The 27,507-nt window shown below is 44.8% G+C and overlaps 3 protein-coding genes across 4 annotated transcripts in view; 2 read left to right on the top strand and 1 right to left on the bottom strand.

Moving 5' to 3' along the window:
* The first annotated feature begins 11 nt into the window (after positions 1-11).
* On the top strand, positions 12-5,731 carry LOC145464244 (mitochondrial chaperone BCS1-like). Its single transcript, XM_081448077.1, has 4 exons — positions 12-1,486; positions 2,745-2,808; positions 3,263-3,461; positions 4,392-5,731. The coding sequence occupies exons 1-4, from the start codon at positions 835-837 to the stop codon at positions 4,731-4,733; spliced, it is 1,257 nt and encodes a 418-aa protein (XP_081304203.1). The 5' UTR covers positions 12-834; the 3' UTR covers positions 4,734-5,731.
* Positions 5,732-8,008: 2,277 nt separating this feature from the next.
* The window catches only part of LOC145464235 (salivary peroxidase/catechol oxidase-like), a 32,620-nt gene continuing 13,121 nt past the window's right edge, over positions 8,009-27,507 (top strand). The window contains exons 1-5 of one of the 2 annotated variants that reach the window (XM_081448069.1): positions 8,009-8,155; positions 8,762-8,804; positions 9,104-9,689; positions 10,103-10,346; positions 10,787-10,968. In XM_081448069.1, the coding sequence (XP_081304195.1) occupies positions 8,791-8,804; positions 9,104-9,689; positions 10,103-10,346; positions 10,787-10,968 (1,026 nt within the window). In that variant the 5' untranslated portion in view covers positions 8,009-8,155; positions 8,762-8,790. Of the gene's footprint in view, positions 8,156-8,685; positions 8,805-9,103; positions 9,690-10,102; positions 10,347-10,786; positions 10,969-27,507 lie in introns of those variants that run through there. The other variant, XM_081448070.1, reaches the window with a different exon arrangement.
* On the bottom strand, positions 21,702-22,219 carry LOC145464257 (uncharacterized). Its single transcript, XM_081448093.1, has one exon. The coding sequence runs from the start codon at positions 22,212-22,214 to the stop codon at positions 21,717-21,719; it is 498 nt and encodes a 165-aa protein (XP_081304219.1). The 5' UTR covers positions 22,215-22,219; the 3' UTR covers positions 21,702-21,716.

The raw sequence follows: 27,507 nt of genomic DNA, 5'->3' as shown, positions 1-27,507 counted from the left end.
CTACATCCCTGTGGGGGGTGGGGGGGGGGGAGGGGGACGGGAGTGCTGGTCGCAAATTTGGAAAAGAACTCCTAAAAGGTACCAAGACCCTCTTTTGTGGGCGTGGCTTGAAATTTTTTTCACCCCTGAGAGGAGCCAATACTAAATTAAAGCAACACGCAACATTGAGTTTTTTCAGTTTTGGCTCAATACCCTAGACGGTACCCCGAAAGCTCCAGCTGTTGGACGTTTTGAGGCTGAACACCCTAAGAGTCATCAAACTCGCTTTTTCAACCCCTTAAAGGTACGATGAGAACCCCCGCCCTTGTTATATGGAAGCCTGCCGTAGTTGAGCTACGGCTAGTTCTTCTCAGGGAGGTTAACATCAACCCGATCGTACGAGTGAGGTTTGCGGGCGTGGAAAGAGGACACGTGAGAATACAATATACCTCTACCCCCTTGCGAATTTTCCAGCGAGCTCCCAGTACAACGCGTCAAGATGGCATGACAACCTTTGGGTTACTTGTGTTATTTATGATTTCATAATAAAATTCGGAACTTGTGAGTGCTTCGACGAAGAGTTTACTAAAAGGTACCTCCGTTTTCAGTCACGTAACGACGTTGCGTGACAAAGAGAGTGGTACACCTCATATTGGATACATGACAACAAGATCAACACGTATTCCCTAAGTACGTCATGTATCCCTTATTACAGTGTCTTTAGAACTTCACGTATTCTGCAAGCCGCGGGTTTTTGCACTGTGGGCTCAGGGGCAATTGCACATGGCGGCACCGGGAGTGAATGTGTGTATATTTGTAATCTTTACTTTAAAAAATCAAATCGAGACCTGACCAATGCCTCTCTCCGAGCTGATTGCTTCATTGGGGAGCAATCCGTACTTTTCAGCTGGATTTGGCTTAGTTGGTGTTGGTGCCGGACTTGCAGCGTTGAAGAAAGGTGGCCAGTTCGCCTTCACTGCTTTTCGTCGATACGCCATCATCACGCTTGAAGTTCCAAGCAAAGACAAGAGTTATCACTGGATTTTACAATGGATCGCTGCTCAGGGTCAAAGAGCTCAACATCTTAGTGTAGAGACAACCTATCAACAACACGAAACTGGCAAAGTGAGCACGCGTTTTGATTTCTCTCCAAGTCCAGGATTGCATTTTTTCAAGTACAAAAACAGCTTCGTGCGCGTCGAGAGATCGCGAGAGAAAATGGTTGATCTCACCACGGGTGCACCGTGGGAAACTGTAACTCTGACAGCGCTTGCCACAAACAAACAACTCTTCTTTGATATCTTAAGCGAGGCAAGACGCATGGCACTCGAGAAACAGGAGGGGAAAACGGTGATGTATATAGCAATGGGGGCAGATTGGAGGCCGTTTGGGTTTCCAAGACGCAAAAGGCCTTTAGACTCTGTTATTTTAGATGATGGTATATCAGAAAGAATCTTGGCTGATGTTAAAGAGTTCATTGCATCAACCAAGTGGTACATAGATAGAGGTATCTCATTACACACTAATCAAACTAATGCTTAACTTTTGAAAGTGAACAACCATGATATGTAAACTGATTAATTTGGGCATACACTGTACACATACAAGAGGTGGAATAGAGGTACATAGTGTACAGTGTGATCATTAAGGTGAACTTACTGATATTGGTTCAAAAATATTGAGGTTACATCCAATTTCCATCAGTCTATGGGAGGATATCTCGTGTGATATCATTAATTATACCATGCAATAGAAAGTACAGCCAATCAAAATACAGGGGAGCTGTTGTATATTCAATGGTATTACATTCAACCTTCTCATCATGTGCCATGCATATGTTGCATTGATTGCATTGGCCACTGTATTTTCTATGGCATGATATAAAATAGTTATACAACAGTCTCTCGTGGTATACCATGGCATATCCCACTTGTCACTTGTATTTTCTTGATATACACACTCTCCTGAAGGCTTGTGCTTATACTGAGAAAATTCAAGTGACTCGTGAGACATTCCATGGTATATCACTTGAAGGCATTGCATAACTAGTATGTACTTTCATATGTAAGGCTCAAAAAATCTGATCCCAAATAGACTTAACTTGAGATGATGGATTACTTACATGTAGCAAGAATCAAGGCCCCTCTGATAAACAATCCTAATTGTCAGGTTCCTGAATGGTTCATGAAGAAATCTTAATCCCAGTATAAAGGGTACTTTAGGCATATCCCACTTGTCACTTGTATTTTCTTGATATATACACTCTCCTGAAGGCTTGTGCTTATACTGAGAAAATTCAAGTGACTCGTGAGACATTCCATGGTATATCACTTGAAGGCATTGCATAACTAGTATGTACTTTCATATGTAAGGCTCAAAAAATCTGATCCCAAATAGACTTAACTTGAGATGATGGATTACTTACATGTAGCAAGAATCAAGGCCCCTTTGATAAACAATCCTAATTGTCAGGTTCCTGAATGGTTCATGAAGAAATCTTAATCCCAGTATAAAGGGTACTTTAGGCAGGCAGACTGAGCTAGTGTAATGTAGTGCTACACTGTATTTCTCCACTGAACCACAGGCTAATCTGAACAGCCAGATTCTATGTGGTGTAATTCATTGTCAGGTGTCCTCCAAAAAAAATTCTTTTAGTTGCCTGATAAGAATTTGATGCCACCCAAAAGCAAACTGTTGTCAGAGAGGGGCCAAAAACTCAGGGAAAACTGTGAGCTTAATATTTTTGCTTTAATTTTTTTTGGTAGGAATTCCATACAGGAGAGGATATTTACTGTATGGACCTCCAGGGTGTGGAAAAAGTAGCTTTATGTAAGTATTTAAGGAGTTAACGATATTGCGGCTATGAACCACACACTGTGAAAGTGTGTATAAATTATATCATCATTATATTTCATAAGCCTACTGTATGAGGTAAAAAATAATTGCTGCTTATTTGAAAGACTTTTCAAAATAAAGAAAAAACAGCAATGTGGGTGAAATTTTGTTTCTTTTGTAATGTACATTTCTGGTGCCAAGGTCAGCTGTAATATTTCTACTGTAGAGATATTCTTGATTCAGTGTTTTGCTGTTTTAGTGGAACTATTCATGACATCATCACTTTCCTCATTTGTATAACACAAAAACATAAATATCTGAAACGAAAGAAGATATTCCAAAAAGGAAAATGCCATTCTTTATTTGAAAACCCTTCCAAATAAGCGGCAATTATTTTTTACCTCATAAGCACTTTACATTAATCATTTGTAATGCATTTAACCTTCAGACAAGCATTAGCAGGAGAACTGGACTACAGTATCTGTGTGATGAACTTAAGTGATCGAAGCCTGTCAGATGACCGTCTCAATCACCTAATGAGTGTTGCACCACAGCAAAGTATAATCCTCTTAGAAGATATTGATGCAGCCTTTGTCAAGAGAACTGATGAAAAGGATGAAGGAAGAGCTAGTGGCTATGTGAACAGGGTATGAAAGAATATCGCAATCATTTGGCCGATAAGTTAGCTAGTTAACTGTACAATAACTGTCTGTTAGCCTCTGGAGTTAAGTTTAATATAACCATAGGTTACCTTTGTGATGCTTTACAAACTAAGCCATAAAGCCAGACATTGGGAGCAGGTTCAATTATGAGCTTCTCTCAAAATTGGCCTTGCTCCCAGTTCATAGCTCAGTTGGTAAAGCAGTTTACCAGTTGTGAAGGGATGGATGGTTGAAATCCTTTTGTGGCCTTGGATTTTCCTTTTTCAAGTTTCTTCATATTACACCATTTTGCAGTTGACTGCTCTGTGACCTGGCCTTTGAATGGCAACAAGGCTGAAGGTGACCTTGTTCTGATAAAGACCTCACTTCTTTTGTTGTGTAAATTGTTGTGTAATTGTTGTAATGCCTACTAGTTCACATTTCAACGAGAAAAGCAGAGTGGTCTGAATCGAAGTAAGGTCCCCTCCAGCCTCACTTGCATTCATAGGCCAGGTAACTAAGCATGCAACTGTAAACTGGCCTACCTATTAAAATAGACCAATTTTGATATATTAAAATTTGGCCTAAACCAATAGACCTCAGCACGAGGCTCTGGGGGATAACTACAGAGTTTGTGGGGTTTATTCCCCAGAGCCTCGTGCTGAGGTCTATTGTTTTAGGCTGAATTTTAATATATTGTAATTGGGCCATAAATTCTATCCATAAATGGCTGCCAATTAAAAATTCTTTTGTAAGTATTAAAATTAGCCCAGCTACAATGTAACCTCTTTTTTGAGTTGATAATTCAAAAGAATTTTTTCTCTCAAACGAGGTTAGTTGGGCTAATTTAAATGCATACAAATTTTAAATTGGTAGCCATTTGTGAATAGGGTCTATTGCAAACACAACTCATATGCGGGTGTCATTTTTCCCTAGGTGACGTTCAGTGGTCTTCTGAACACGTTGGATGGCGTGGCGTCATCTGAAGAACGGCTTGTCTTCATGACCACAAATTACCTGGACAGACTCGACCCAGCTCTCATACGACCGGGCAGGGTGGACGTCAAACAGGAAATAGGCCTCGCCTCCAAAAGCCAGGTTTCAAAAATGTTTAGTCGCTTCTACCCTGACGAGATCCCTTCCCAGGCGGAGGAGTTTGCAGACAAAGTAATGAAACTGGGACAGAGAAAAAGCATTGCGCAGATACAGGGACATTTTATGCTGTTCAAAAACGATTCTACGGGCGCCATAGAGAATGTTGAACTGCTGAGACATTAGCTTATTGTTGAATTAAATTGAATTAGGAAATTGTCCGTTGTTGTTTGTATTGTGCGTGTACGTGTAATTCAAAATGCTCGGCGCCCTTTGCCGGTAATGAAAAACGTAAATATTTACCTTCTTAATGGGGTGTCGTTATTCAATAGTAAATTGATTTCAAAGAGTATTTTGCAGAGGGAAACCTAACACTGGTTGTTTACCATTTACCCAAACGTTTTGGTCAGAATGTAAATGGTAAGACAATTTTGCCTCGACCAACCGGGCGGAACGTCTTGAAAAGTAGTCCAAAATTTCCAACCTAAATATACGAATGGAAAATGTGCTTGCATATGTACCATTTGTAGTTAGAATTATGATAAGGTTAGGCTCTCTCGGAAAATTAGGGGTTGTCAAGTTAATGGTAAATGGCCAATCCTAACGGAACTTAGCACCAGAGATTTTTGCTTACCATTTGCACAAACCGTTGACGAACCGGTTTCTGCGCGTAAATTTTAAACAACCACTGTATGTCAAGGTGCGCGACAGATGTGACCATCTAAATTGAAAAATACGGTTAGCTTTTTTCCGTTTCTTCTTTGTCTTTTGAATCATCACAGATAGGATTTTGGACCTGTGCCGTTCAACATCACTTGAATTGTAGTCGATCTTCTTATGACAGTTAAATAAATTTCAGTACGTGGTATTTATCTCTTTGTTTATGAAAATGTTACGGAAAATTATTTCCTCGTCTTTTACTTTTTATCAAGTCATAATTTGACACGCGAATTTTTCCGGCAGCTTGGATTCGGGAAAGAGGTTGAAATAATGGTGAGATCGTGAAAGATTCTTGTGTCTGTTCTTTGCTACAACACTATGCTTTCATTGTACCTCTATCCGTTTTCATTTGCACGGTCGTGAAAGAAACCTCCACGGAATGTTAGGCTCACGTGACAAGATTGACCCCCCCCCCCACCAAAACCAAACAGGGTTGACCTCCCCAGCCACCTCCCCAGCCACCTCCCCCCCCCCCACCCGCCCCCAAAAACGTTGTTTTTGGAGGTTTTCCCGCGAAAAATATGGAACAATCTGTACGTTCGTTTTTTCTAAATTTCATTTGCTGTATTGCATGTTTGGTCATGTTTGAGCGATGAAAGCAAACAGAGCGTAATGTTGTGTACTATTACTGAAATGACCATATACATTGTACGTCATTCTTTGCGGAAATCTAGAATCACTTGAATACAAAAGCAAATATCATGTAGGTTTATGTTTTCCTGTTATCTTGTTTGATGTGTAATCATTTATCGACTATGTCAGACAGATACTTGAGTTGGCTGACTCACTACTTAAACTAATAACAATTCATCTCCCACCGGACGAGGATTTCAGCTGACTCACGGCAGGAAATTCTCAATCGACGTTCATTTTTGTCCGCTCTGAAAGTAAACTCGACTTTCGGAGGTTTTGAGCAAATCTTTCTAATAAAAATGTTGATGTTCTAACTGTGTGAAGTAAGCATCAAAGTGCTTAGTTAATTTGTGTAGAGGTTAAAGGTAAACGTCTAATAATTTGCATAACCTTTCGTTTGCTTTTCACGGATGAATTGTATTTGGTTTGTGTGTTTTGTGCGCGTTGCCTAAATTTAATCACGCTGGATGAAAAAAGGCGAGTTTTTGGTTAGTTTCCAGAAGTGTTTCAAGCCTTACTTTGATTTTCCACTTCTTTTTTGTCTCATATAATGCATTTGTTCGTCTCATACAAGCACATTCAGTCTCGAGAGAGTGGACCTCGCAGTTTCAGTATCACTTGAATTTTGGTGGATATTGTTACTTTCTTATCTGATATGGTTGCCGATGGGTCTAATAACCCAATCAAACAGGAAGGAAACGAAGAAGTTTAATAATTTATATGCTGAGTTCACCTGTATATGCTTGCTTCGTATCTTGTTTCCAGAAAAGTCTTTCGATCTTAACAGATGTTACACACCATACAACACATGCATTTTGACTTCAAACATATTAGTTTTAATGTACTCGTCGAATAGCAAACGTTGCTGGCAAACTTTCCTGACGTGTTTATAGGCCTGTTGTTCCACTTTCTCACGGTACCTTCGAGATATTTTGCTTTTGCTGTGAGGCAGTAGCATACCACTTTTTACCCAATATTCGACCACCTCACAAGCCCACGAGATATTTAGATAAAAACTTAAGACGGATTCCGCTCAAAGTTCGAGCAACAAGTGCAAAAAATTATTTTTTTTCCAAAAATCTACTCACAACACGGCAACTTTTGGAATGCTATTTAAAACAACTCACTTTAGTTCATTTCTCTAAGTGACCCCGCGATTAAATTCTCAAACATCCTCGAAAAAGTTAATGTCAAACCTCGTAAGAATGCGCGTGTGTTATTGCGTTTTTTAATTGAAATATGAATAACTTTAAGTTCAATTTTCTCTCCTGGGGTCAGCTTGAGAAAGTCTGGATAAGTTCTTCGTACCTTTGTTCAAAAAATTACAATGCTACGAGGATTTTTTTTGCCATTATTGCTCGAAGGTTCAGCGGAAACTGTAAATAATAATGGCATAAAGGATGTTTAGAACAGATTTTCCGGGATATCAGGTAGAAAATTGTTAGATAGAGGATATTTAGCACCCCCGTCCCCCTTCCCCGTCCCCCTTCCCCCCCCCCCCCAAATGGGCGACAATACTAATAAATGATTGCTAGCAGACTTTGATGGCCTTTAAGAGCTTGATTGATGGGATTCCTCTGTAGCTAAAAAATCAAATTCAAAGCTAAGGGATTCCTCTGTAGCTAAAAAATCAAAGTCAAAACTAAGTAAATTCAGATCTTATGGAGTGCTTAGAAAACTAATAGTATGCTGTATTTCAGATATGGTCAGTTACGCACACCAAGCCTTCGGTGTCGTAATCAACAAGTGGCGCAAAGCTTAAACATACGTACACCTCTATCATTTCCACCGAAACACGTGATTCTGGCATTGCGTATTATCATGACGCTAGCTATTCTAATGTCAGGGTTTCCAATGAGCCGTGATCACGGTCGCGACTGATTTACCGGAAACAATGTACAAACATGACAATTATAGGCGTACCGTCCTCGAAACTACCGCGTTGCCCAGGACAATTGTGCCCACAAAGTTCCTGTTCATAGAAACCGCGAATTGCTTCATTACCACTCAGATATTTGCTTGACATTCATCAGAAGTGTTTTGTTTTTTCTTGATTATTTGTAGTGACAAAGCACAATTTTTTGCCACATAGTTAGGTGGTAATGAGAGCTTAAGCTAGCATAAAAGAAACCCACTCAAACCTCACCCTAAACCAAAACAAACAGGTTGTTTCAGAGAGGACGGATTTGCAGTTGGCCGAGTCGCTTTAATCTGGCAAAGGATTTTCAAGTCAGGTTTACAGGTGGAAGGAACAGGTAACTTGTCTTTTCTCTTCGGGGTAGGGGTACGATATCTTTATTTTATAGGATTTTCCTGTATTCGATGGCTACGATAAGGAGTAATTTACTTTTGTCAATAACTCGAGAAGTGCTTTCACAATCTTCCAAGCCAGAGTCGACCACTGAGGCTCATGTTTACGGTGCTTGACAATAACCATGTACTAAGAAAATCTACGGAGTTAAGTGTAACGTAAATAACAAATTAATTATAAGATTGTAATTGTTCAGCAACTTTAAATAAGGTTTTAAAAAATCATGTTTGGCATCGCCGAACTTTTTCCTCTTTCACATCATTCTCGTACATGCGTGATAATTATAATCGCTAGCTATCATTCGTCTTTTCACTTAAAAGTGTCATTGTAAAGGGCTTCAAAATACGAGGTGAATTTCGTCTCAGTAGAGCTCAAAAGTAATCATTTTCTGGCCTACTAACTTTAATAGCAGAATAGCGACCCGTTTTACTTTTGGACCGTTAAGTAGGAGGAGAAGGGAGGGGGGGGGGGGGAAGGCGGGGGGTGCCTCGTTCAAACGTATTTATCAGTAACTCTTAGTATTTTTTCAACGTATTTTTTTGGTCAACAGAGTAGAACGCGGCACTTTCAAGAGAAAAAATGCAGCGATTAAGGTAAAGTGGCAATTATTTAGTTTTTTATTCCTTGAACTTCTAGGGATAGAATATAGTTATAGTCTTTTACATCGTTCTTTAACTAGTTTTAACATAGCTGTTTGACACAAGAAACTCCACTCTAAATGACGAGGTTGTGTATAAAATGACAATAAAAATTGTGTTATTTGTGTTTCTTCTATTTCACTTCTATGTTGTGTCGTAGCACACACTCACCACCTGCGGGTCAGAGTAGTGTGAGCCTGTGAAATTAACTTCTAACTCGTGTTAATCAGTACTTATCATTCTCTTTATTTCAGCTTCTTCCTCGGGGTTGTGATAATTGTTGGCGTATACGAAGTGCGTCAGTCGAGTTCTAGCAATTCTGCACAGCTAGTATTGGATACGCTTAAGCAGGTGAACTGTGATCCACTCAAGCAGGTACTAGCGTGCTTCAAGCGATGGTATCGCACGTTTGACGGCTCTTGTAATAACCTGTGCAACGTAGCGCAGGGATCCGCTGGGTCAAAGTTTGTCCGTTTTGTTCCACCTGCCTTCCAAAACGGTCAGGATCCTAGATTTGCGTCCGTGGTTCAACCCTATCTGCTGGAGAACGCAAGAACGATCAGTAACACCGTGTTTCTGAGCACGTCCGAAAACGCAGGCGCGGCACCCAACTTCACTCATATGACCATGGCGTGGGGTTCATTCATAGACCATGACTTCACGCTGACTGCGTCCAATCAGACACAGGGATGTGGAACCAATAACGAACCGTGCCCCACTAACAACCCCGGATGTGTCAGTATCTCAATCTCACAGGCAAACCCTGATGATCGATTGAGGAACAATCTAAGTGCGCAATGCATTCCTCTTTCAAGATCAGCACAGAAGTATGGCGAGCAGGTATTTTTATTGTGGGTCTTTTTTTTTTTTTTTTTACTAAAATATGAAATTTCAAAATTGTCAAATTAGGTGCAGGGAGTCATTAGAAGAACATCGGTTCTTTTGTCCTCTATATAGAGAGCTTGAATAAACTGTATAAATCGAGCGAAAAACTATATATAGTGGTTTTTGATTTTAAATCATAAAGTATCAGAAGTTTCATTTGTAAAGTATGTTGAAATAAATAGTTCTAGTCGATAGCAGTTAAAAGATAATAAAACAACAACAAAAACAACAACCAAAAAGCAAAAAACCAAAAAAAAAACCAAAAAACAACTAGAGAAAACAAAACCAAAGAGCTGAACTAGACGCAATGAATAATATAATCAAGTATCCCAGGACAAAACTTTTTTATTCTTTTCTTTTTCATCTAGATCAACCTGGTCTCGTCCTACATGGATGGATCAAATATCTATGGCGTCAATTGCCAAGAGGCGGAGACGGTCCGAGACCGCAAGGGAAATCTCGGATTATTACGAGTAGTTCCCCTGCCAGTGCCTAGCTCCGATAGGATGCCAATCTCTCCACCAGCTGATCCAGGATCGTTTTGCAGATCTCCGAGGCCTTCCGTTAAACCGTGTTTCCTTTTTGCCGATTTTAGAGACAACGAGAACCCCAGTATGTACAATATGTAAAATGTGTTGTTTGAAAATTAACATGTTTGTAACAAGACCAAAGAATTGTGCGCGCTATGAGTAGTCAGTTCGTTAAGGCGCACCTACTTCACGGGCGTAAATGATCTGAATCATAGTGAACACCAAGCTCCTACGCAGACACTCTTTTGCCTAGCTTGTCACGCAATCTTTCTTAATCAATAGCATTAAAACATTTCGCGACTCGGTGTTTAGACAATTTTAAGGCAACGTCAGTTGAGCTCTTTAAAACAGTTGATTAAAAAACTAACTTCCACAGAAGGATGTTTAGGAGATAATGCTGTACTTTCCAAAGGTTAATAACATAATTTTAATAATCAAGTTGCTCTCATGTATGATAACATCTTAATAATAATGATAATGATATTAATAGTCTCTTAATTTTCTCACTTCCTTTTTTTGCAGCATTGATGACAATTCACATCCTTCTTACACGTGAACATAATCGAATCGCTCGATTTCTTCACAGTCTTAACCCAGAATGGAACGATGAGCGACTCTTCCAGGAAGCCCGAAAAATCGTCATCGCTCACATTCAGCACATCACGTACAACGAGTGGCTTCCTATATTGTTTAGTGATCACGTGGTAAGCACTTAAGGTCATTCCGCTGAAATAGAACCTGCACTGAGATTTTTGTGAAACTTTGCCTATCGATTGTTTATATTATAGGAACGTAAATTTTCAAATAAAAATGAGGGGTCCCTATGTTCGTTTAGGAGTAACAGCACCTTGTTTATACCCATATAAATCCTTATAATAGCACCATGATTGTAGTTACGATTGCTTGCTAAATTCCGACGTTTCCGACGATTGCTTTTTGTTCTACACTGAGAATTGTCCATATTTATTTCACACAGAGAAATTATTACTCAATTCAAAACAACAGAAAAAATGATAGGTCACCATACTCGTTTGCGAGAAAATGACGATTTACCTCTATGGCGAGATCCAGCTGTAAAGAAAAAGCCGCCATTTTTTAATGCGCGGGCGCTAATCACGCGTAAAATTATGCGCAGTAGGGATGCGCAATGCAATACTGGGTAATGACCTTAACGTTACTTCAAACCTTCGCGGGTGTACTCCAGAAAAAAATTCGTACGCGCGCTGTTTTCAAGGAAACCCCCACAAACTATAGATCAACAGAAAGGTTATAAAATGTAGAATTCGATAAAATTATGTTTTGTTTTGGATTTTGCTTTCCAAAGGTGGCAGAGGCCGTCAACTCCAAAATGACCGACTGACGTTCCAGCGAATTAATCGGGTATCTAATTATAAACATGTCACGCCTTCACAGAGGAATGTATCAACTTGAAAAGCCGTGAGCCAATGAAATAATAGAACCCCTAGCGTTCACAGTATGCAAACTTGAGCTTCGTGGACTTAAATTTTCTTGACCAAAAAAATGTCGACCAATGTAGCCCCGCGAAGGTTTGAAGTAACCTTAACATAACTTAACTTAACCTGACTTGACTTTAATTTTCTTTACTTTTCTTATATACAGTTACAAGATTTGCTTGCCCCCGCAACTAGTTCCAGAACTAATCGAGGCGGGGCAAGTGTTTGTATTAAAAAGGAAAGAAAGAAAAAAAAGTAACGATAGTTGACAACAATATTGCAAGAGGTACAAGTAATTAAACAATAGTAACAACTACAAGTCAACGGAAGCAAAGTAAGTAGTATAGGACGCTTGTGTGGGCAGTAGCCAATCAGAAGGCCGTGCATATCATTAAAAAAGGCTCTCGACCAATCAGAGGGCCGGATTTGCTCATGAATATATTCATGAGTTAGGGGGTTATCAAAATATGCGTCTGCAGTGACGTCACAGGTCAGCAGTCTTTTGCATCCCAGGTCACGTGCGTGCCCAAATAAGGCGATAGACAGGAAATGAGTTTTCAAAGATGATTTTTTATTGATTTTACAGGAAGTAAAAAATTACAATGGTGTGTATCCGTATGGAAACGACATGAAAGTGTTCGTGTCTACGACGCGTTTGTCGAAGACAAGTCCGTAGTGTTTGGTGCGTGTGATGACCTTGAGATGTTTGGTGGCTGGGTTTCTGTAGAAGAAGTTGGGGTTAACGACGGGGATGTTGCGTCGTCCACCGTCCTCGAGAGGTTGTTCGAGTTCGTCGAGTAGATTTTGTTTCATGACGTCATAGTTGAGTTGCCTGGATCCTCGTACATTGAGGGAGAAGCCACGCACCTTACAGCACACTTTTCCATTTTTTGTCTTGTACCCGTAATTCTTGGGTCCTGCTGAGGTGAAATCGATGATGTAATCACCGTCGTCGAGCTCGTTGGTCATCTCTCCGAGGTAATCGCCTAGCGGAACGTCGGCTTGACCTGGTTTGTGCGAGTAGATGACGGAATCAGTGTCAAAGTAGAGGACTTGTTGTTTTAATTGTTCCAGGTAGCTGTATAATTTGAGTCGAGCCCAACAGGTGGTGAAAGCGGCGACGAAGATGTTGATTCGTCCGTTGTCGGGTTGATTGTCTTCGAGTTCGGCGTGGACGACCTCTAGGGCTTCGTCGTTGGGGATTCTGACTTGTTTTATCTCGTGGAAGGGATTGGAAACGAGGGCAAAGAGGTGCGCTGCGGTGTAGACGACTTCGGTAGTGGGTTTGTGTAGGTTTTCACCGAACTTGCCCCAGAAAGAGTTGAGCATGAGTTTGGCAGTGGCTTTGCGTCCTGGATTTTTCTGGATCATGGTTGGATCGAGAGCGATGCCTTCTTTCTGGTGGTATTGTTGCACGTAACGTGTCTTGTCTTCAGGGGTGTGACACCAGTGGGGGTAGCCGGCGGATTCCTGTTTGATTTTTAGCCAGGTGTTCACGTAATCGGCGAAGAGTCCTGTACGGCGTTGTCTTTCCGGGAAATGGTGGACTTCGTGGATCTTGATGAGCGTGTATCCCATGGCAACGGCTTTCTGTATTTCGGGCGTGCACCAGGTCCCTCGTAGCGTGCGTTGCTCAGCCGTGTGAGAGCATCGATGTGATTTCTCGAGGAGGGGTTTGGTCATTTCGTCTTCCACGCACGATCGGCAGAGTGGGAAGGTGAGTTTTTTCTCGTGCCGAAAAGGTAGAACGGGATGGTAAAGTTCGTGAGGTGGTAGTATGTCCACTTTGGCCATACCGAAGTAGTGATGGATGTCTTGGTCGTCGGGGTTGACGATGACTTGAGGGTGTCCTATGGGGTATTTACTTCCCTTGTTGACCCATGGGTAGAGCGACGTCACGTCGATGTACTTGATTTTCTCTCCTTGAGCCACGTCGGCCACGTGATGTAGTTTGACAGCGTTCGTGCGTCCTCCGAAGAAAGCGTCTCGGGGTTCGAGCGGTTGGACGATTTCGAACGTGTCTAGAAACTGGCTGATATCAGGGTCGGTTTTGACTTCTAGGGCCCAGTCGCATTCCCACTTGACGCAGAGCTGGTAACCTTGGCGACTGAGAAGGTCGTGTTTGCGGAGTGTGGCCTCGTAGACTTCCTGCATGGTGCGATCGGCGTGATAGATGGGATATCGGTCTCGATGGGTCGGGAAACAGCGAGGACATCCGTGCCATAGACATCCGTGGAATTCGTAGACGGTTCGAGTGGTCGGATCGTATCCGTCCACGAGCTGATTGGCTAGTCGGACTTCGCCGCCGTTTCGCACGGTACGGATACGATCACCTTGACCCGTGCGTTGCAACGAGTGTTCTTGCCATGCTAGCCATTTCAGGGCTTCGACGGACTGATTGGATCGTGCCCCGTGCCATCCTCGCGGGGGTCTGGAGGCAATGGTGTTGGGCGGGACGAGTTTCTTGCGCCAGAATCGGTTGCAGGCGGAGGCTATGGTGACGCATTTCTCCATGGGATCAAAGTCGGCTTTTTGTTTGAATTCTTGCCGGAACTTTTGACAGCCCGCTTTGAGGAGTTTGACGTCCGACTCGCAGTAGGCTTCCATTTCTTCCCTTAGTACGAAATGGTAGTCGTTGTCGACTTTCTCTTGGTACCACTGTTCGAACTCGGCTTTCTTTTTGACGGACATGCCATCGGGATCGTACATGTCTCTCGGAGGCATGGGTCCTTCGTACGCTTGGTTTTCTAGGGTGTTGAATTTGTGTGGGAAGAATCCTTTACGCAGTTCGGTGATTCCGAAGGTGGTTGGAAAGTTGGCCAGCGGGAACGGGAGAAAGCAGAGGGAATCTTTGAAAGTCAGTCTGTCGGATTTCAGGGACAGTATCTTGGTGCCGACGGTGATTTGGTCCGTGACTTCTCGATGGGTGGTGTAACAGTGTTGCAGGATGAACATCCCGTCGTAGCCTTTGAGATTGTGAAAGATGACGATGACGTTCCGATCCTTATTGTCCTGGTCGACGGCGAGGGATTCGAGGAGTTCGAACATGTCGGCGGTGCAGTTGCGTCCGTAGAAGGAGTGGACTGTCTCATCTTCGTCGTTTTCCAGGCAGAGTAGAATGGGGGTCTGATTCCCTTCGGCGTCGGTGATGGCTTCGTAGTCGCAGTACACTTGAAGGGGAGGGTCTTTGTCTACCCAGACGCTCGTGTTTGGATCGTCGGGTCCGGGTTCTTCGAAGGGTCTCCCGTTGACTTTGTCGCGGGGGACACGTATCCTTTCTGGCTCGTCTTCGCCTTCGTGGATGCGTTGGATGTAACAACGGTGCGTCTCCAGATAGACTTGATTTTCACAGATGCGGCATTCGCCCCATCCGCACTTGTGACCACGGGGACGCCCTCCTCGCTTGTTCTTGTGTTTAAGCTCGTAGACGTGACAACACTTCTCACACTTTTTGTAAGTGTTGCAGATGGAGTGTTTGCTGTGACTCTGGACTTGCGAGTGAACGTCGTAGCATCGGTCTCCGAAGAATTGTCTGTGACACGATTGGCAGATCTTGGTGGGTTCGGGAAACTTGCCTGGCGCTAGGGGTCGTTTTTTCTCGATGAAATCGGGGCAGTCTTTTCGTTTGCAGGCGGTGCACCATTGACCGAGGCAGGGATGATGACGAAAGTCGTCGTGATCGTAGCCTCGATTGCATTCGTCGCAGAAGTAGGATTTGCCGATGAATCCCTTGAACGAATTGCATCCGTTGTAGTGATCGTCTTCTTTGATGAGACGAATGATCTTATCTGAGGGTTCGGGTCCCGCGTAGATGATCATGTGGGGTGGGTCGATGGACATGACTTTGATCTGGTAGCCAGGTAACGCTTTTTGAAATTGTTGCAGTTCGTGAATGCCGCAAGGTCCTTCGGGAACGTTGGCTCGACGGTGTAGGTCTTTGGCCAATCGCTCTTGGACAGGACAACCCTGTTTGAGATTGTGGTAATCTTGGTCACGCGAATTCTCGTTCGCGTCTACCCAGGCTTTCATGGTGACGATGGCTCGGGCGCAGCAGAGAGTGTCTTTGTTTCGGATGGTCACGCGCGACCGTTTGACGATTCCCCGCACGGCGGCGCAACTCGGCCTGTATCGTTTTCCGTTCCCGCTGCCTGGACCTGGGGTACGTATGAAAGTGGTTTCCATGGTAAACGTGTCGTCGGGGGTGAATTCTTCGTTGGAGTTGAGTTTGGCCGCGAGAGACTGGAGATAAGTGGTTAGTCTTTCACTCCCTTCTTCGAATTCTCGCACGGTGAAGGTGGTGGACTGAAAGGCGTGCGTGAAGGCACGGGACTGCATGGTGAAATGGACCGTGGAGTGGGGTGTCAGGGTAGGATCCTGAGCGATTTGTTGCTCGATGGATCGTTGAAGGGCACGAGTCAATTCTTGGCCTAGATTGTCATCGCGAGTCAAGTCTCTGTGTTGTTTGAGCGTGGCTTCGTACCGTTGTTTGTGGAGGACGTTTCTCCAGTGACGTCGAGCGCCTATGGGTCTTAATTCGAATTCTAGAGGTGGTCTTGCACCACCTCCGGTTTGGAGCATCGCTCGGTCGTCATTGTCGTCGTCGAAGGGGAAGGCTTCGTCGTAGGTCCGTCTGTTCTGTAAAAGGACATGAACGAGACAAAATGTTACGAACATTGCTTTTAATTAATGTAGTCTAGTAGCATTCTATGGGGAAGGTGAATAACGTAGACTTAACACCCCATACATGGTAATAGGCTCGATCTAACCCTATCCCTATCAATACGGTTCTTATATTGCTGCATTGGTCTGCGTAGGTTCCGTACACGCACGTTTCCCTATTTCCAGTTCGTGGGCATATCCGTTGAACCACTTTGATTGGACCTAGGTCCCATACTGCTTTGATCTTGGCGAGGGTGCGTATCTCTTTACAAAGCTCTCGCCTGATTTGACGTTCGCGCGCCTCGACGAGAGCCTGGGCCTCTCGTAAGTGGAGAATGTAGGTCTGTATCTCGGGCGGTAACCAATCCCAGTAACTCTATGAAAAAAGATTAGGGTTAGAGTTCTAAAGATGACTTTCTTACATAGGGTACACGTCATACTCACTGCTTCATATTGGTCCATCAGTTGGTTCATCTCTTCATCGGTCACTGATTCATATTGATCCATCTGTTGGTTCATCTCCTCGTCGGTCAGCTCCTGTGCCATGGTTTCTTCTTTCCAGCGCTCGATACAAGTTCAAAACTCAGAGTGACTCGAACGGTTCGACTCGATTTTTTTATACACACGGTATAATGGTGTCCAGTCTCCGACCGAGTGTAGGGGTATATCCACCTATCCCCTGGGTCGGTGGTAACACGTGACTTGGTCTCGATCTCATGGATTGGCTATCGCCTTATTTGGACATGCGCGTCACAACCTCGATTTCATATTTCTCCTTATTTGGACATGTTGCCCTTATTTGGGCATGGACGCTATGTTTTGCTACCAAAGGCACCACCTTGTTTATGCAAATCGAAAATACTGATTTTTTTTTTTTTTTTTTTTTTTTTTTTTTTTTTTTTTTTGTGCGAGATTTTTTTTAAAATGTAATCACTGCATGCAGGATTAGAACCTGCGCAGGATAACATTCCCACTGGATTTCCAGCCCAGCGCCTTAAACCACTCGGCCACCATAGCTTGCTTAATCTTTTGAAAGAAATATTGTAGTATTAATGCAAATTTTGATGGCTTACCCCCTGGTTTTTTTTGCGAGATTTTTTTTTTTTTTTTTTTTTTTTTTTTTTTTTTTTTTTTTTTTTTTTTGCGAGATTTATTTTTTTGCGAGATTTATTTTTTTTGCGAGATTTTTTGCGAGATTTTTTTTTTTTTTTTTTTTTTTTTTTTTGCGAGATTTTTTGCGAGATTTTTTTTTTTTTTTTTTTTTGCGAGATTTATTTTTTTTTGCGAGATTTTTTTTTTTTTTTTTTTTTTTGCGAGATTTTTTGCGAGATTTTTTTTTTTTTTTTTTTTGCGAGATTTATTTTTTTTTTTTTTGCGAGATTTATTTATTTATTTATTTATTTTTTTTTTGCGAGATTTATTTTTTTTTTGCGAGATTTTTTTTTTTTTTTTTTGCGAGATTTATTTTTTTTTTGCGAGATTTTTTTTTTTTTTTTTTGCGAGATTTATTTTTTTTTTTTTGCGAGATTTATTTATTTATTTATTTATTTATTTTTTTTTTGCGAGATTTTTTTTTTTTTTTTTTGCGAGATTTATTTTTTTTTGCGAGATTTATTTTTTTGCGAGATTTTTTTTTTTTTGCGAGATTTTTTGCGAGATTTATTTATTTTTTTTTTTTTTGCGAGATTTATTTATTTATTTTTTTTTTGCGAGATTTTTTTTTTGTGAAGTTTAATTTATTTAAATTGTTTAAAAATTACTATTAGCTTCCATGAAGGAAAACTTTTTTTCTAGAGAGTATTTTTTATGCTCTTTTAAATGAGATATAGTAGATATAGAGATATATAGAGATATATAGAGATATAGAGATATAGAGAGATATAGTAGATAGATAGAGCACGATTATTCTCCACGCCCATTTTAGAACTTGTATGAGCGTCCATTACGGAAGACCATGCCTGCCCGCTCCGCTGAAGCATTGAAACGACAGAGAGTGAGAAGAAGAGAGTTCGTGCGAGAGTGGAAGAAAAGAAATCCGGAGAAAGTTCGCGAGCAGAAAAGACGGTATCGTGCACGGTACAAGATGCGTGACATGGTGCGCGACGCGTTGAATCGTTATAGGGAACGCAAACGTCGCTCCCGTTTACCTGCAACACGACAGTGGGAAGAGCATGATTACGATCCGGATGAAATTCTTCGGGGTTTGTTGGGAGTTCGGGTTGAGCTGAGGGATTTCAGGGGAACACTACCACCAACCAACACCAGTACCACCATTACCACTGCAACACTACCACTAACCAACACTAGTACCACCATTACCACTGCAGCACCACAGGCATTACCCTCACCGCAACGCCGTGGGAGGGTGGTGTCTTATTTTCCCCACAGCCGCTAAGAGCACGACCACAGCCGCTAAGAGCACGACCACCGCCGCTAAGAGCACGACCACCAATACCACTGCAGCACCACACGCATTACCCCCACCGCAACGCCGTGGGAGGCGGTTGTCTTATTCCTCCTCCTCTGACTCTGACTCTGAGCCTGATGAAGGGTTGGTAGCCGAGTTAGAACGCATGTTAGCGGAACCCGAGGATCCTGTAAAACGGAGACTTGAAAAGATCAGGAAAAATAGGAAGGAAGCAGAAGAAAACAGAGTAAGACGAATGCAAGAAAGACGGAAAACAGAAAAAATGATAACTGAAATAGCTGCTGAGCTTGATAAGATGTCGTTTATGTTACACCACATGGGTAGATGGTTTCAACAATTTGAACGCGAGGATAAGGTAGAGCAGGCTACTCAGTTTGAATATTCTCGCAATGTATACATTACCGCCGAACTTATGAATCAGTTGGAACACTATTTATAGGACAAAAGAGACTCTTTTTTGAAAAACAACAAAGCGTGTGTAACTTTAATTACAACAATAAAAGGTTTTACAATTTCCAACGTTTCTTGGTCTGCATGATTTTCTTAACAATGCGTTCTGTCATGGTTTTACGTCCGGGTAATTTGTCGATGGCCTGGATCATCTTGGTGTCGGCATCCCATTTGTCCTGTAAGTTCTTGGCCCTTGAATAGTCAATGTCGTGTTGTTTGGCCAGTCGGTCCAGACGGTTGATCCCGGGGTCTCCACGCGCCAGACGTTTCTTCAGTTTGGTACCAGGTCCCATGTACTGATAACCGGGCCAATGAAACTCGATCCCAGTCTTGGCCAACCATTTTTGGATGTCGATCCCATACCCTCGTTGGCGACGGCGACGTCGGGTACTTCTCCTCGGGGGTGGAGGTGCCTTTTTCCTCTTCTTAATCCGAGTCATAGTCCAGTCCCCTTCTCCAGGGGTCTTCAAAATCTTCCCACCCTGCTTGTAACTTTTCTGCGGCTGACGGTTTGACCTTCTTGTACTTCTTTGCCTTGCCTTTGGGACTGTAACCACCGTCGTCGTAGTCGATACCGAGTGATTTCAGTACGCGTCTGGCTCTATCGGAGATGGGTGCTTTTTTCTTGGACGATAGGGGAGTTTTACCTAGCGTGACTGGTTTGGGTGGAATGGTAGGTTTGGGGGTTTTCTTCTCCTTTTTAAAACCTGACGTGGAGGGTATGGGGGTTTTCAGCTCCTTTTTCAGTCCTGTCGTAGAAAGGGGTTGTGGCGGGATGATCACGGGGGCTGCGGCTGGTTGGTTGACTCCCTTGAGGATCTGTTTCAACAGAGTTTCGACGGGTGCGTCGACCATGCCTTCGGGTTCTGTCGTTCCCTGGTACGAGATGGGACCGCTTTTACCCGTACGTATACGTTTCACCAGTTTCCCTTCCTCAGAGGCGATGGGTTTGGTCATCTTAACGGCCATGCTGTCGGGGATGCGTTTGTCGTTCAGGATGAGATGTTCTTCGGCGGCCAGACGTCCGGCTTTGTTCAACAAGGCATTCTGGCTGATCTTCCCCTTGTAATAATCTTGCAGACGATTGAATTCTTGAACGGGCACCATCATGACTTCGTTCATACCTTCTGACTCAAGGTCGTGTCAGGAAACTCGGACAATTCTCTCAAGGCCGTCTCGTAACAGTCTTGCCAGTACCGTATGGATTCGTCTTTCTTTTCCAACTCGAGTTCGAGACTTTGAACGGTTCGCTTGCCTTTACCGCACTCCCTGCACAACTCGATGCACCCACCGGGCGGCGTGGTATCTCGTTTCGTTTGACAGGTTTGGCAGAAGTCACTGAACTTTAAAGCCATGTATTCTTGATACAGGTCGTGGTACCTCTTGTTCAAGTACTCGTACGAGTCTTTCCATCGGGCTTCGCGACGATTGGCGTCTTGCAACAACTGCACGAGTTTAGGAATGGTATTGTGGGACTCGTCTTCTCTCGGTGGGAAATTGGGTATGACGTCGATCCCCTCCAGCGGGTAACCGTCCTCACTGCGTCCTTTCACCGTACACAACATGCTTTGAAACAACCGTGCAATCCGCTCCAGAACCCCGCTCCGTTTTGGGTGAGGAGATGTTCTCTTCGACGCTTGAGGGAGTTTTTGCGTCTACCCACTTCTCGCAAAACGTTTTTATGTCTTTTCAGTTTCCCATAAGTCGTTGCGTTGATGGGGATCCTCTTTTTCAGCAAATTGAGAACCATCTCGCTGATGGCGTTGATCTGATCTTTGTCGGCGAATTGCAACATCCGTTGACGTTTGTTTCGATTGGCTTCTTTCAGGACGCGCGTCAGGAAAGGACGTTGTCGTCGTAACCGCTTCATCGTGGACTTATGCGTACGAGCGGATTGGTGTACTCTTTTTATCGCTTTCCTCGACGCCTGAAGGCCGTTTGAAAGGGTATCCTGCGTAAGACTCCTTCGATCTTTCCCCTGTTCTTATGGATATGTTTGTTCATTAAACCGAAGGGTCCAGCCAAAGAACCCAAACCCGCTGCTCTCATCATACTCGCCAAATCACCCCCTTTCTGTCTCCTTCTTCGTCTCCTCCTCCTCCGTGCTGTCATGGTGTCGAGTGAGGTGTACGACGCCGATCCTCGTCCTTTTATTTTTTCACATGATGGAGCATCGGAACGATTCGCCACTGCTATCCCACTTCTCACCTCGTCTCATCCGTTCCAACATCCTTTTGGTATGTTTAGCTTCTTGTTTGGCTCTCAGGCTTTCGATGCCTTTGGTGATACCCCAAGCCGCCTTGGGTAAACCCGCCACCACAGTGCCGATCCCTTCTCCCCTTTGGTACCGTCTTCTTTTAGTGGTTTTAGCGGTTTTACGCCTTCTCGAAGACGCTTTCTTTCTCCTCGACCTCTTAGGCATGTTGGTTCTGAATGAAGAGGATGCCCGAGATGTCATTTTTTATAGCGGCACGTGCCTAAATCGTAGGGCGTAGTCTCGAACGTATCGGTCGTACGTGGGAGATGTAAAATCCGTCACCACGTCGTCCAACGTTTGCATCTTGGTTAAAAACCCATCCAATTCCTCCACGCCACCCAAAGCGTAGTTCCTGAGTTCAGTCAACGTCTTTTCGTACGTCGTGTAAGCGAATTGGGCCATGTCCATCTTGAACGAATACTTCTTGAAATCGTTCCATCCTTTCAGTAAGGTGGCGAAAGCCGTCAATCCTACCACCGTGTACCCGTCTTTCCACACGGATCCCAAGACGATACTCACGGCCACCGTCAGTAAGGCCAGTCCGTTGAGAATGGCGTTGCACAATTTGTAGTAACCGAACATCTGCCTTCGACACCACCAATACTTGTGGTAGAAAGCGTACAAGACGTCCAAACGTTTCAGGGAATCCAAATCCACCACGGTGTTGAAAGGTTCATCCAATAAACAGACAGAAGTACTCATGACTCTTTTCCAACCAGTGCCAAACGTAGTCTGACTTTCTGTCGGGACGTTCGATCCTTTTAGCTTGTTGCTTGTATTCCCAGATCTCGTCCTTGAAGGCGGTTTCTACGGATTGGTTCAGGATGTCCTGGACCTGTCGGTAACTATCGCACTCGTCCGCGATACGTTTCATGTCTTCGTGATCCATGCTGGTCGCATCCCAGTAAGAGCGTGAGCATCGACATAGATGCAAAAAGTAGGGGAACCACTCGACTTCACTCCTCAACATCTTGATTCGAATGGTTTTTCATCGACGAGGGGGTCGTCTTTTCTTAAGTCTCACAAGTCTTCGGATCCCTCGACCCACGCCTACTCCCACACCACCAATGGCAGCGGCGGTTCCAGCTCGGATGCCTGTTTTCACGGCGCGACCACCCAACGCTTTGGCCAATCCCAAGGCGGCCCCTTTACCAATGGGTAACATCGCAGACAGAGCATTCGCAAGAGCACCGCCCCATTGCTTTCTCCTTTTCGGTCGACGACGGCGTCTTCTCATGGTTGTTGTTGTTGTTCTCAGTTACGTACACTGGTCGAATTGCGTGTGACAGTAGGACGTTGTCCGTTTTTATAGGTAGTCGTAATCGTGTTGGTGGTCGTGATGCCCGCAATGCGACGACCCGCGGCCGTCTGTTGTTGTTGGCGCAAAATCTCTTCCAATTGTTGTTGCATCTGGGCTTGGTCGAGAACATGGTCTCCTTGCCTCCTTCTTCTTCCTCCTCCTCGACCCGATCGAATCGACGAAGGCGGTGTGGAGTCACTACCACTTCCACCTCCACCTCCGCCTCCGCCTCCACCTCCACCTCCGCCTCTGCCTCTGCCTCTGCCTCTTCCACTACCGCTACCACTAGCGCTACTTCGTCTGCGGCTGCCGGAATCACTGGAGGACGTGGGTGTATTTTGACGTGGGACGCGTCTCGGTCGTTTCCCTCCTCGAACGGCTCGTGCCAAAGGGGTGGACATTGTTATCCTGGGTGCCCCGACACCTGCCGTGACATTGGCGCGCGACACCGATCCAGCACTGCCGACACCCACCGTGACGTTGGTCTGCGGTGCACCCGAGCCAGCGGTGCCCACTCCGACGGGCGAGACATTGGGCAGGGGCGGTGTTGCCAGTGACGATCGCGGTGAAGGAGGCGTGTGCAGACTCGTACCCACACCCGCGGCAGGCGGAATCGGAGTACTCGTCCGAGCCGGTGTCCCCCAAGGCGAATAATCTTCCAGAGCCGAGAAGTTGAAATCGTCACTACCATAAGAGCTCATTTTTATCCATGTACCTTTCTCTTTCTATCTTCTTCTCGGCGAGTTCTCGTTGTTTATGAACCAAATAATCGAAACCTTCCCCATTATATGCGTTGATGATGGACCGTACTTGACGGTAACTCTCGCATTCCGTGACCTGTCTCATCGGTTCGTAGTCCAGCTCGTGGGGGTTCATGATGTATTTGAGCCTGTTTTTACACAGGTGAATGAATAGCGGAAACCACTCGACCTCGCTCCTCAACATGACGGGGTTGCAAACTGATGGCATCGGACGAATCCTTCGTCTTTTAACACATGGCTGAGGACACGTTGATCGTCCTGACTGGCTGGATGAAGATCCAATAGCATGTAACCGTAAGGTCGATCGGTGACCTTGCGAAACGTGTCCAACACCTCCTGCCATTGCGTGGGAAACGATTGCAGAAGTAAATTTCGTATCCCCAACTGATCCCGAGGGTTCTTGAAGACCGCGATGTAATGCGCGTTGCGGGAAATGGTCTTGGCGAATTTTCCGTTGGGGAATAGATCCTGACACAGGTAGATCACCGTGATGTTCCGATGATGCGAATGTTTGGTGAAGAGATCCAACACGCGCTTGTCGTTACCACCCTCGTCCATCAGATCGTCCAAGACCAACACACCCCCTCCAGGAAACCATCGGGGTAACTGTTCGCTGTCGGGGATGCCTTCGTAAAACTTGACTCCACCCTTCTTGAGCTTTTGGAAACCGTCTTGCCACGATCCGTAGCAGTAATGAATACTCTTCGGTGTCTGTTGGAACAAGTCGCCGTTCTCCAAGAGCAGTTTGGTGGTGAACACCGTCTTGCCGCACCCCGACGGACCCGCTATCAACAAACTCGACGGCGTGTGAAATTGAAACGCTTTGCGTCGTTCCATGATCATGAAATGGTCCAGGGTCTCGAGACGTTCCGTTTTTATCTGAACAACTTGGCCAATGGGGTCTTGACGGCCGGGATGCGTTTCAACAGACCCAATAGGGTGACCTTACGATTGAAACAGATGGGTTTTTTCTTAGCCCGACTCCTGATCTTGGCCATGGCCCTCTTGGCAGCGGCTCTCTTGGGACGTCCTTTTTTCTTGGCAGGCGCCGATCTCTTTTTTCGAGGTTTTTTCTTGGCGAATTTACTCAAATCTCCGAACTTGTCCTCGTACCAATGCCTCTTTTTCATTCTTCTTTTCCTATCTTCCTTCTCGGAAAGCTTCGGCATGGCAGGGGCGGCTCTCTTGCGTTTCCTACGCGTGGTCACCGTCGCCGGTAATGCACCGGTGTCCAGGACGGACGGCGGTTGAAAAGACACTTGTCTTCTGGCGGGTTGAAGTATTTTCAGATTGAGTTGTCGTTTTGGCGGTTGGTTTTTCTTGAAATGAGCCTCACTGGGTTGAGGCGTCTTTCCACCCGCTTTTCCATAGCGTTTTTCTAACCTGGCTATCACGTCGTCCAAATGTCTATGCCCTTGAAACTGAAGAGCCATGACTACCACACAACCTCTTTTTCAAAAATGAACCTCTTTTATTTCGAACAGCTTACTTTATAACAAATGACGCACTCCTCGGGAGGAACCGCGCGTGTCCTGGTGACACGGGGTTTTACAAATCTTGCGCCAGGCCAACTCGTCCACGATCAGACGTTCTACCATGTGTCCTACTTTACGATCGTTCTCCACAAACTCGTTTTTCTTAAAACGATTCAAGAACTCGTTCATGTCCCGACCTTCGGCTCGGTCGATCAGGAACATCAGGGCGTAACCGCCGCAACTCTGGCTGAACAGGGACTGCAGACTCTTGCCGTTGTGAATCTGGTACTTGAAATGACGATCCAACCATGCTTGGATCGGTTCGGCGGTTCCGTACGCGTCCAACGGTAGACCGTAACTGTCCAGGATCTCGCACTTGTTCTTGTCGGCCCACAAAGCGATCCAATGCACGCCCGGTTTGTCGTGAGGGTCCGTGTTCACGATGTAAGCGGTCGGTCCTTCTTGAGGGACTGTCCTGGGAAGCCGATCGCAAGGGACCGTGCCGTAAAAGACACAGCGTAGGGACGGATTCGTCCGGGCCAAATGATCCAATTGTATATTATTCAAGGCTACTTTCTCCATTTTTTCTTCTTCTCATTGGTACACGTCGTAGATGACGACTCGGTTCTCGTTGATCTCCAACAAATTCTCGAATTCGCCGTACAACAAAATGGTCAGGTTTTCTCCCGGATTGGCTCCAAAATCGATCACCAGACGCAGTTCACCTTCTTGCTTGGGGTTCAACACTGGACTGTCCAAACATCCATTGGCCGTGTTGTCAAATACAAACATGTTGCATCTCTTGCCGTCCCCCCAATCCACTTTCCGGACCATGTTTCCTTTTCCCCTGCACAACGCTCCTGAGGCTTGGAGGAATCTGTAGTAACCTCTCTGATCTTTACTGTCCCCATCGTGATCGAGCTCCAAAGTCTCGTAGGGGTACTCTTCACCTCTCACCAATTGTTTGATGGAAGCCAGATTGAATTTTCCGAAATTGAACGGATTGATCGTCACAGTTCCGTTGAAGGCAGTTTGTTTCATCAACAACACCACTAGTCTATTAGGTAGTTTACTGTGGAAAGGATTGCTGCACTCAAAATGACGATTGTCGTTGGGATGCGAGTAAGTGCGAATTTCACCTCTCACCGTGGGGTAAGTGGCCACTCTTCCTCCTTTCAGGCTGGTCATGATCTCTCGGTACACCGAGGGAGTCACTCTCACTTGAGATAGGAACAATCTCACTTTCACGTCGGCTTCAGTCAGTCTGAGAGTACTAGCACCGTCCCATCGGATGGTCCACAGGGCTGGGGCATTGAAGTACATGTCGATCTGGATCTGCACGCCAGGTAACAGTAATTTGCTGAGATGAAACACTTCCAGGAAAGGTTTGAACCTCAAAGTCACGGCTTCTCCATCTAGAAACTGGGCTCGTCCCTGGACCACGTTCTTGAGATCTTGAGGTAAAGCAGTATAATGAGCATGAGGAGTGCCAAAATCCAACATATTGGCGGTCAATTCATCGGCATCTCCGTCGTCGGGTACACCGAGACAGTTGTACCATCCGCTGGGTGTTAGGATCGATTCACCGTCGTCTCGGTCGTGGTTCAACAGGGTCTCGATGTAAGCTTTGAGGTGGTAAGTATCCGTCTGGGGGCTGATGAGAGTCCCATTCAATCTCACATTGATCTGTTTGAAGAGGGTGTGGGCCAGATTATTGGCGAGTCCCATGACATCCGCTGTCAGCAGATTCGTGTTGTTACTTTTCTTGACAGTCAATTCCACTTCGAAGAAACTCTCGTTCAAGTCGATAAAGTCTTCTTGAGGATCGACTTGGAAGGTCACGGGGTTGATCCCCGTATTGAACGGGTTGATTCTCACCAAACGTCGAGACGACATGCTGACATCCGTGGGAGGGGTACTGAACATGTTCAGGCGAGGGTTACGAACCCCCGCCGACCGGGCATGAGCCACGAGGTCCGTCATCGTCTACGTCGTCGTCTTCGTCTCCTTCTCAGGGCCGACTGCACCCAACGATAGTTCGGGCGTTTTGATCGGGACGGGAAGATCGATCCGCCTTTATACGTTCGTCGTACCGGGATAAGTCTCACGCGCCTCGAGTAAATGGGATTCATACTCCAAAGAGATCTTTTCTCACTTTTTTCGACAACGCCCGTTTGATCTCCTGCGTCGCTTTACGTTTCACGGCTCGTGTCGCTCCTCTCTTGACCCCGGCGAGTCCACCTCTCCAATTGGGCTTTCCTCCCTTACCGCCCGAATTTAAACCTTTCAGACCCTCCGTGGCAGCCTCGGTGATAAAGTCTCGTAGAATGCCGGGACCGCGTTTCTTGACACCTCTCCAAGCCATGCCGAATCCGTCTCCGGATTGCTTTATTTTATCGGGCTGAAATCGTACCAGCGTTCCACCGATCATTCTTTCTTAAAGTGTAACGTCACGATCG

This window comes from Orbicella franksi, chromosome 12, assembly GCF_964199315.1.
Source record: "Orbicella franksi chromosome 12, jaOrbFran1.1, whole genome shotgun sequence".
NCBI lineage: Eukaryota > Metazoa > Cnidaria > Anthozoa > Scleractinia > Merulinidae > Orbicella > Orbicella franksi.
The sequence above is the reverse complement of the archived record's forward strand: the minus strand, read 5'-3'. Positions and strand labels throughout refer to the sequence as shown.

Excerpts from the sequence above, each read along its gene's own strand:
- LOC145464244 (XM_081448077.1), top strand. The coding sequence starts at position 835 with ATGCCTCTCTCCGAGCTGATTGCTTCATTGGGGAGCAATCCGTACTTT. Across the intron at positions 2,809-3,262 it reads TGTGGAAAAAGTAGCTTTAT|ACAAGCATTAGCAGGAGAAC; the intron begins GTAAGTATTTAA and ends TTTAACCTTCAG. Across the intron at positions 3,462-4,391 it reads CTAGTGGCTATGTGAACAGG|GTGACGTTCAGTGGTCTTCT; the intron begins GTATGAAAGAAT and ends ATTTTTCCCTAG.
- LOC145464257 (XM_081448093.1), bottom strand. The coding sequence starts at position 22,214 with ATGAGTACTTCTGTCTGTTTATTGGATGAACCTTTCAACACCGTGGTG.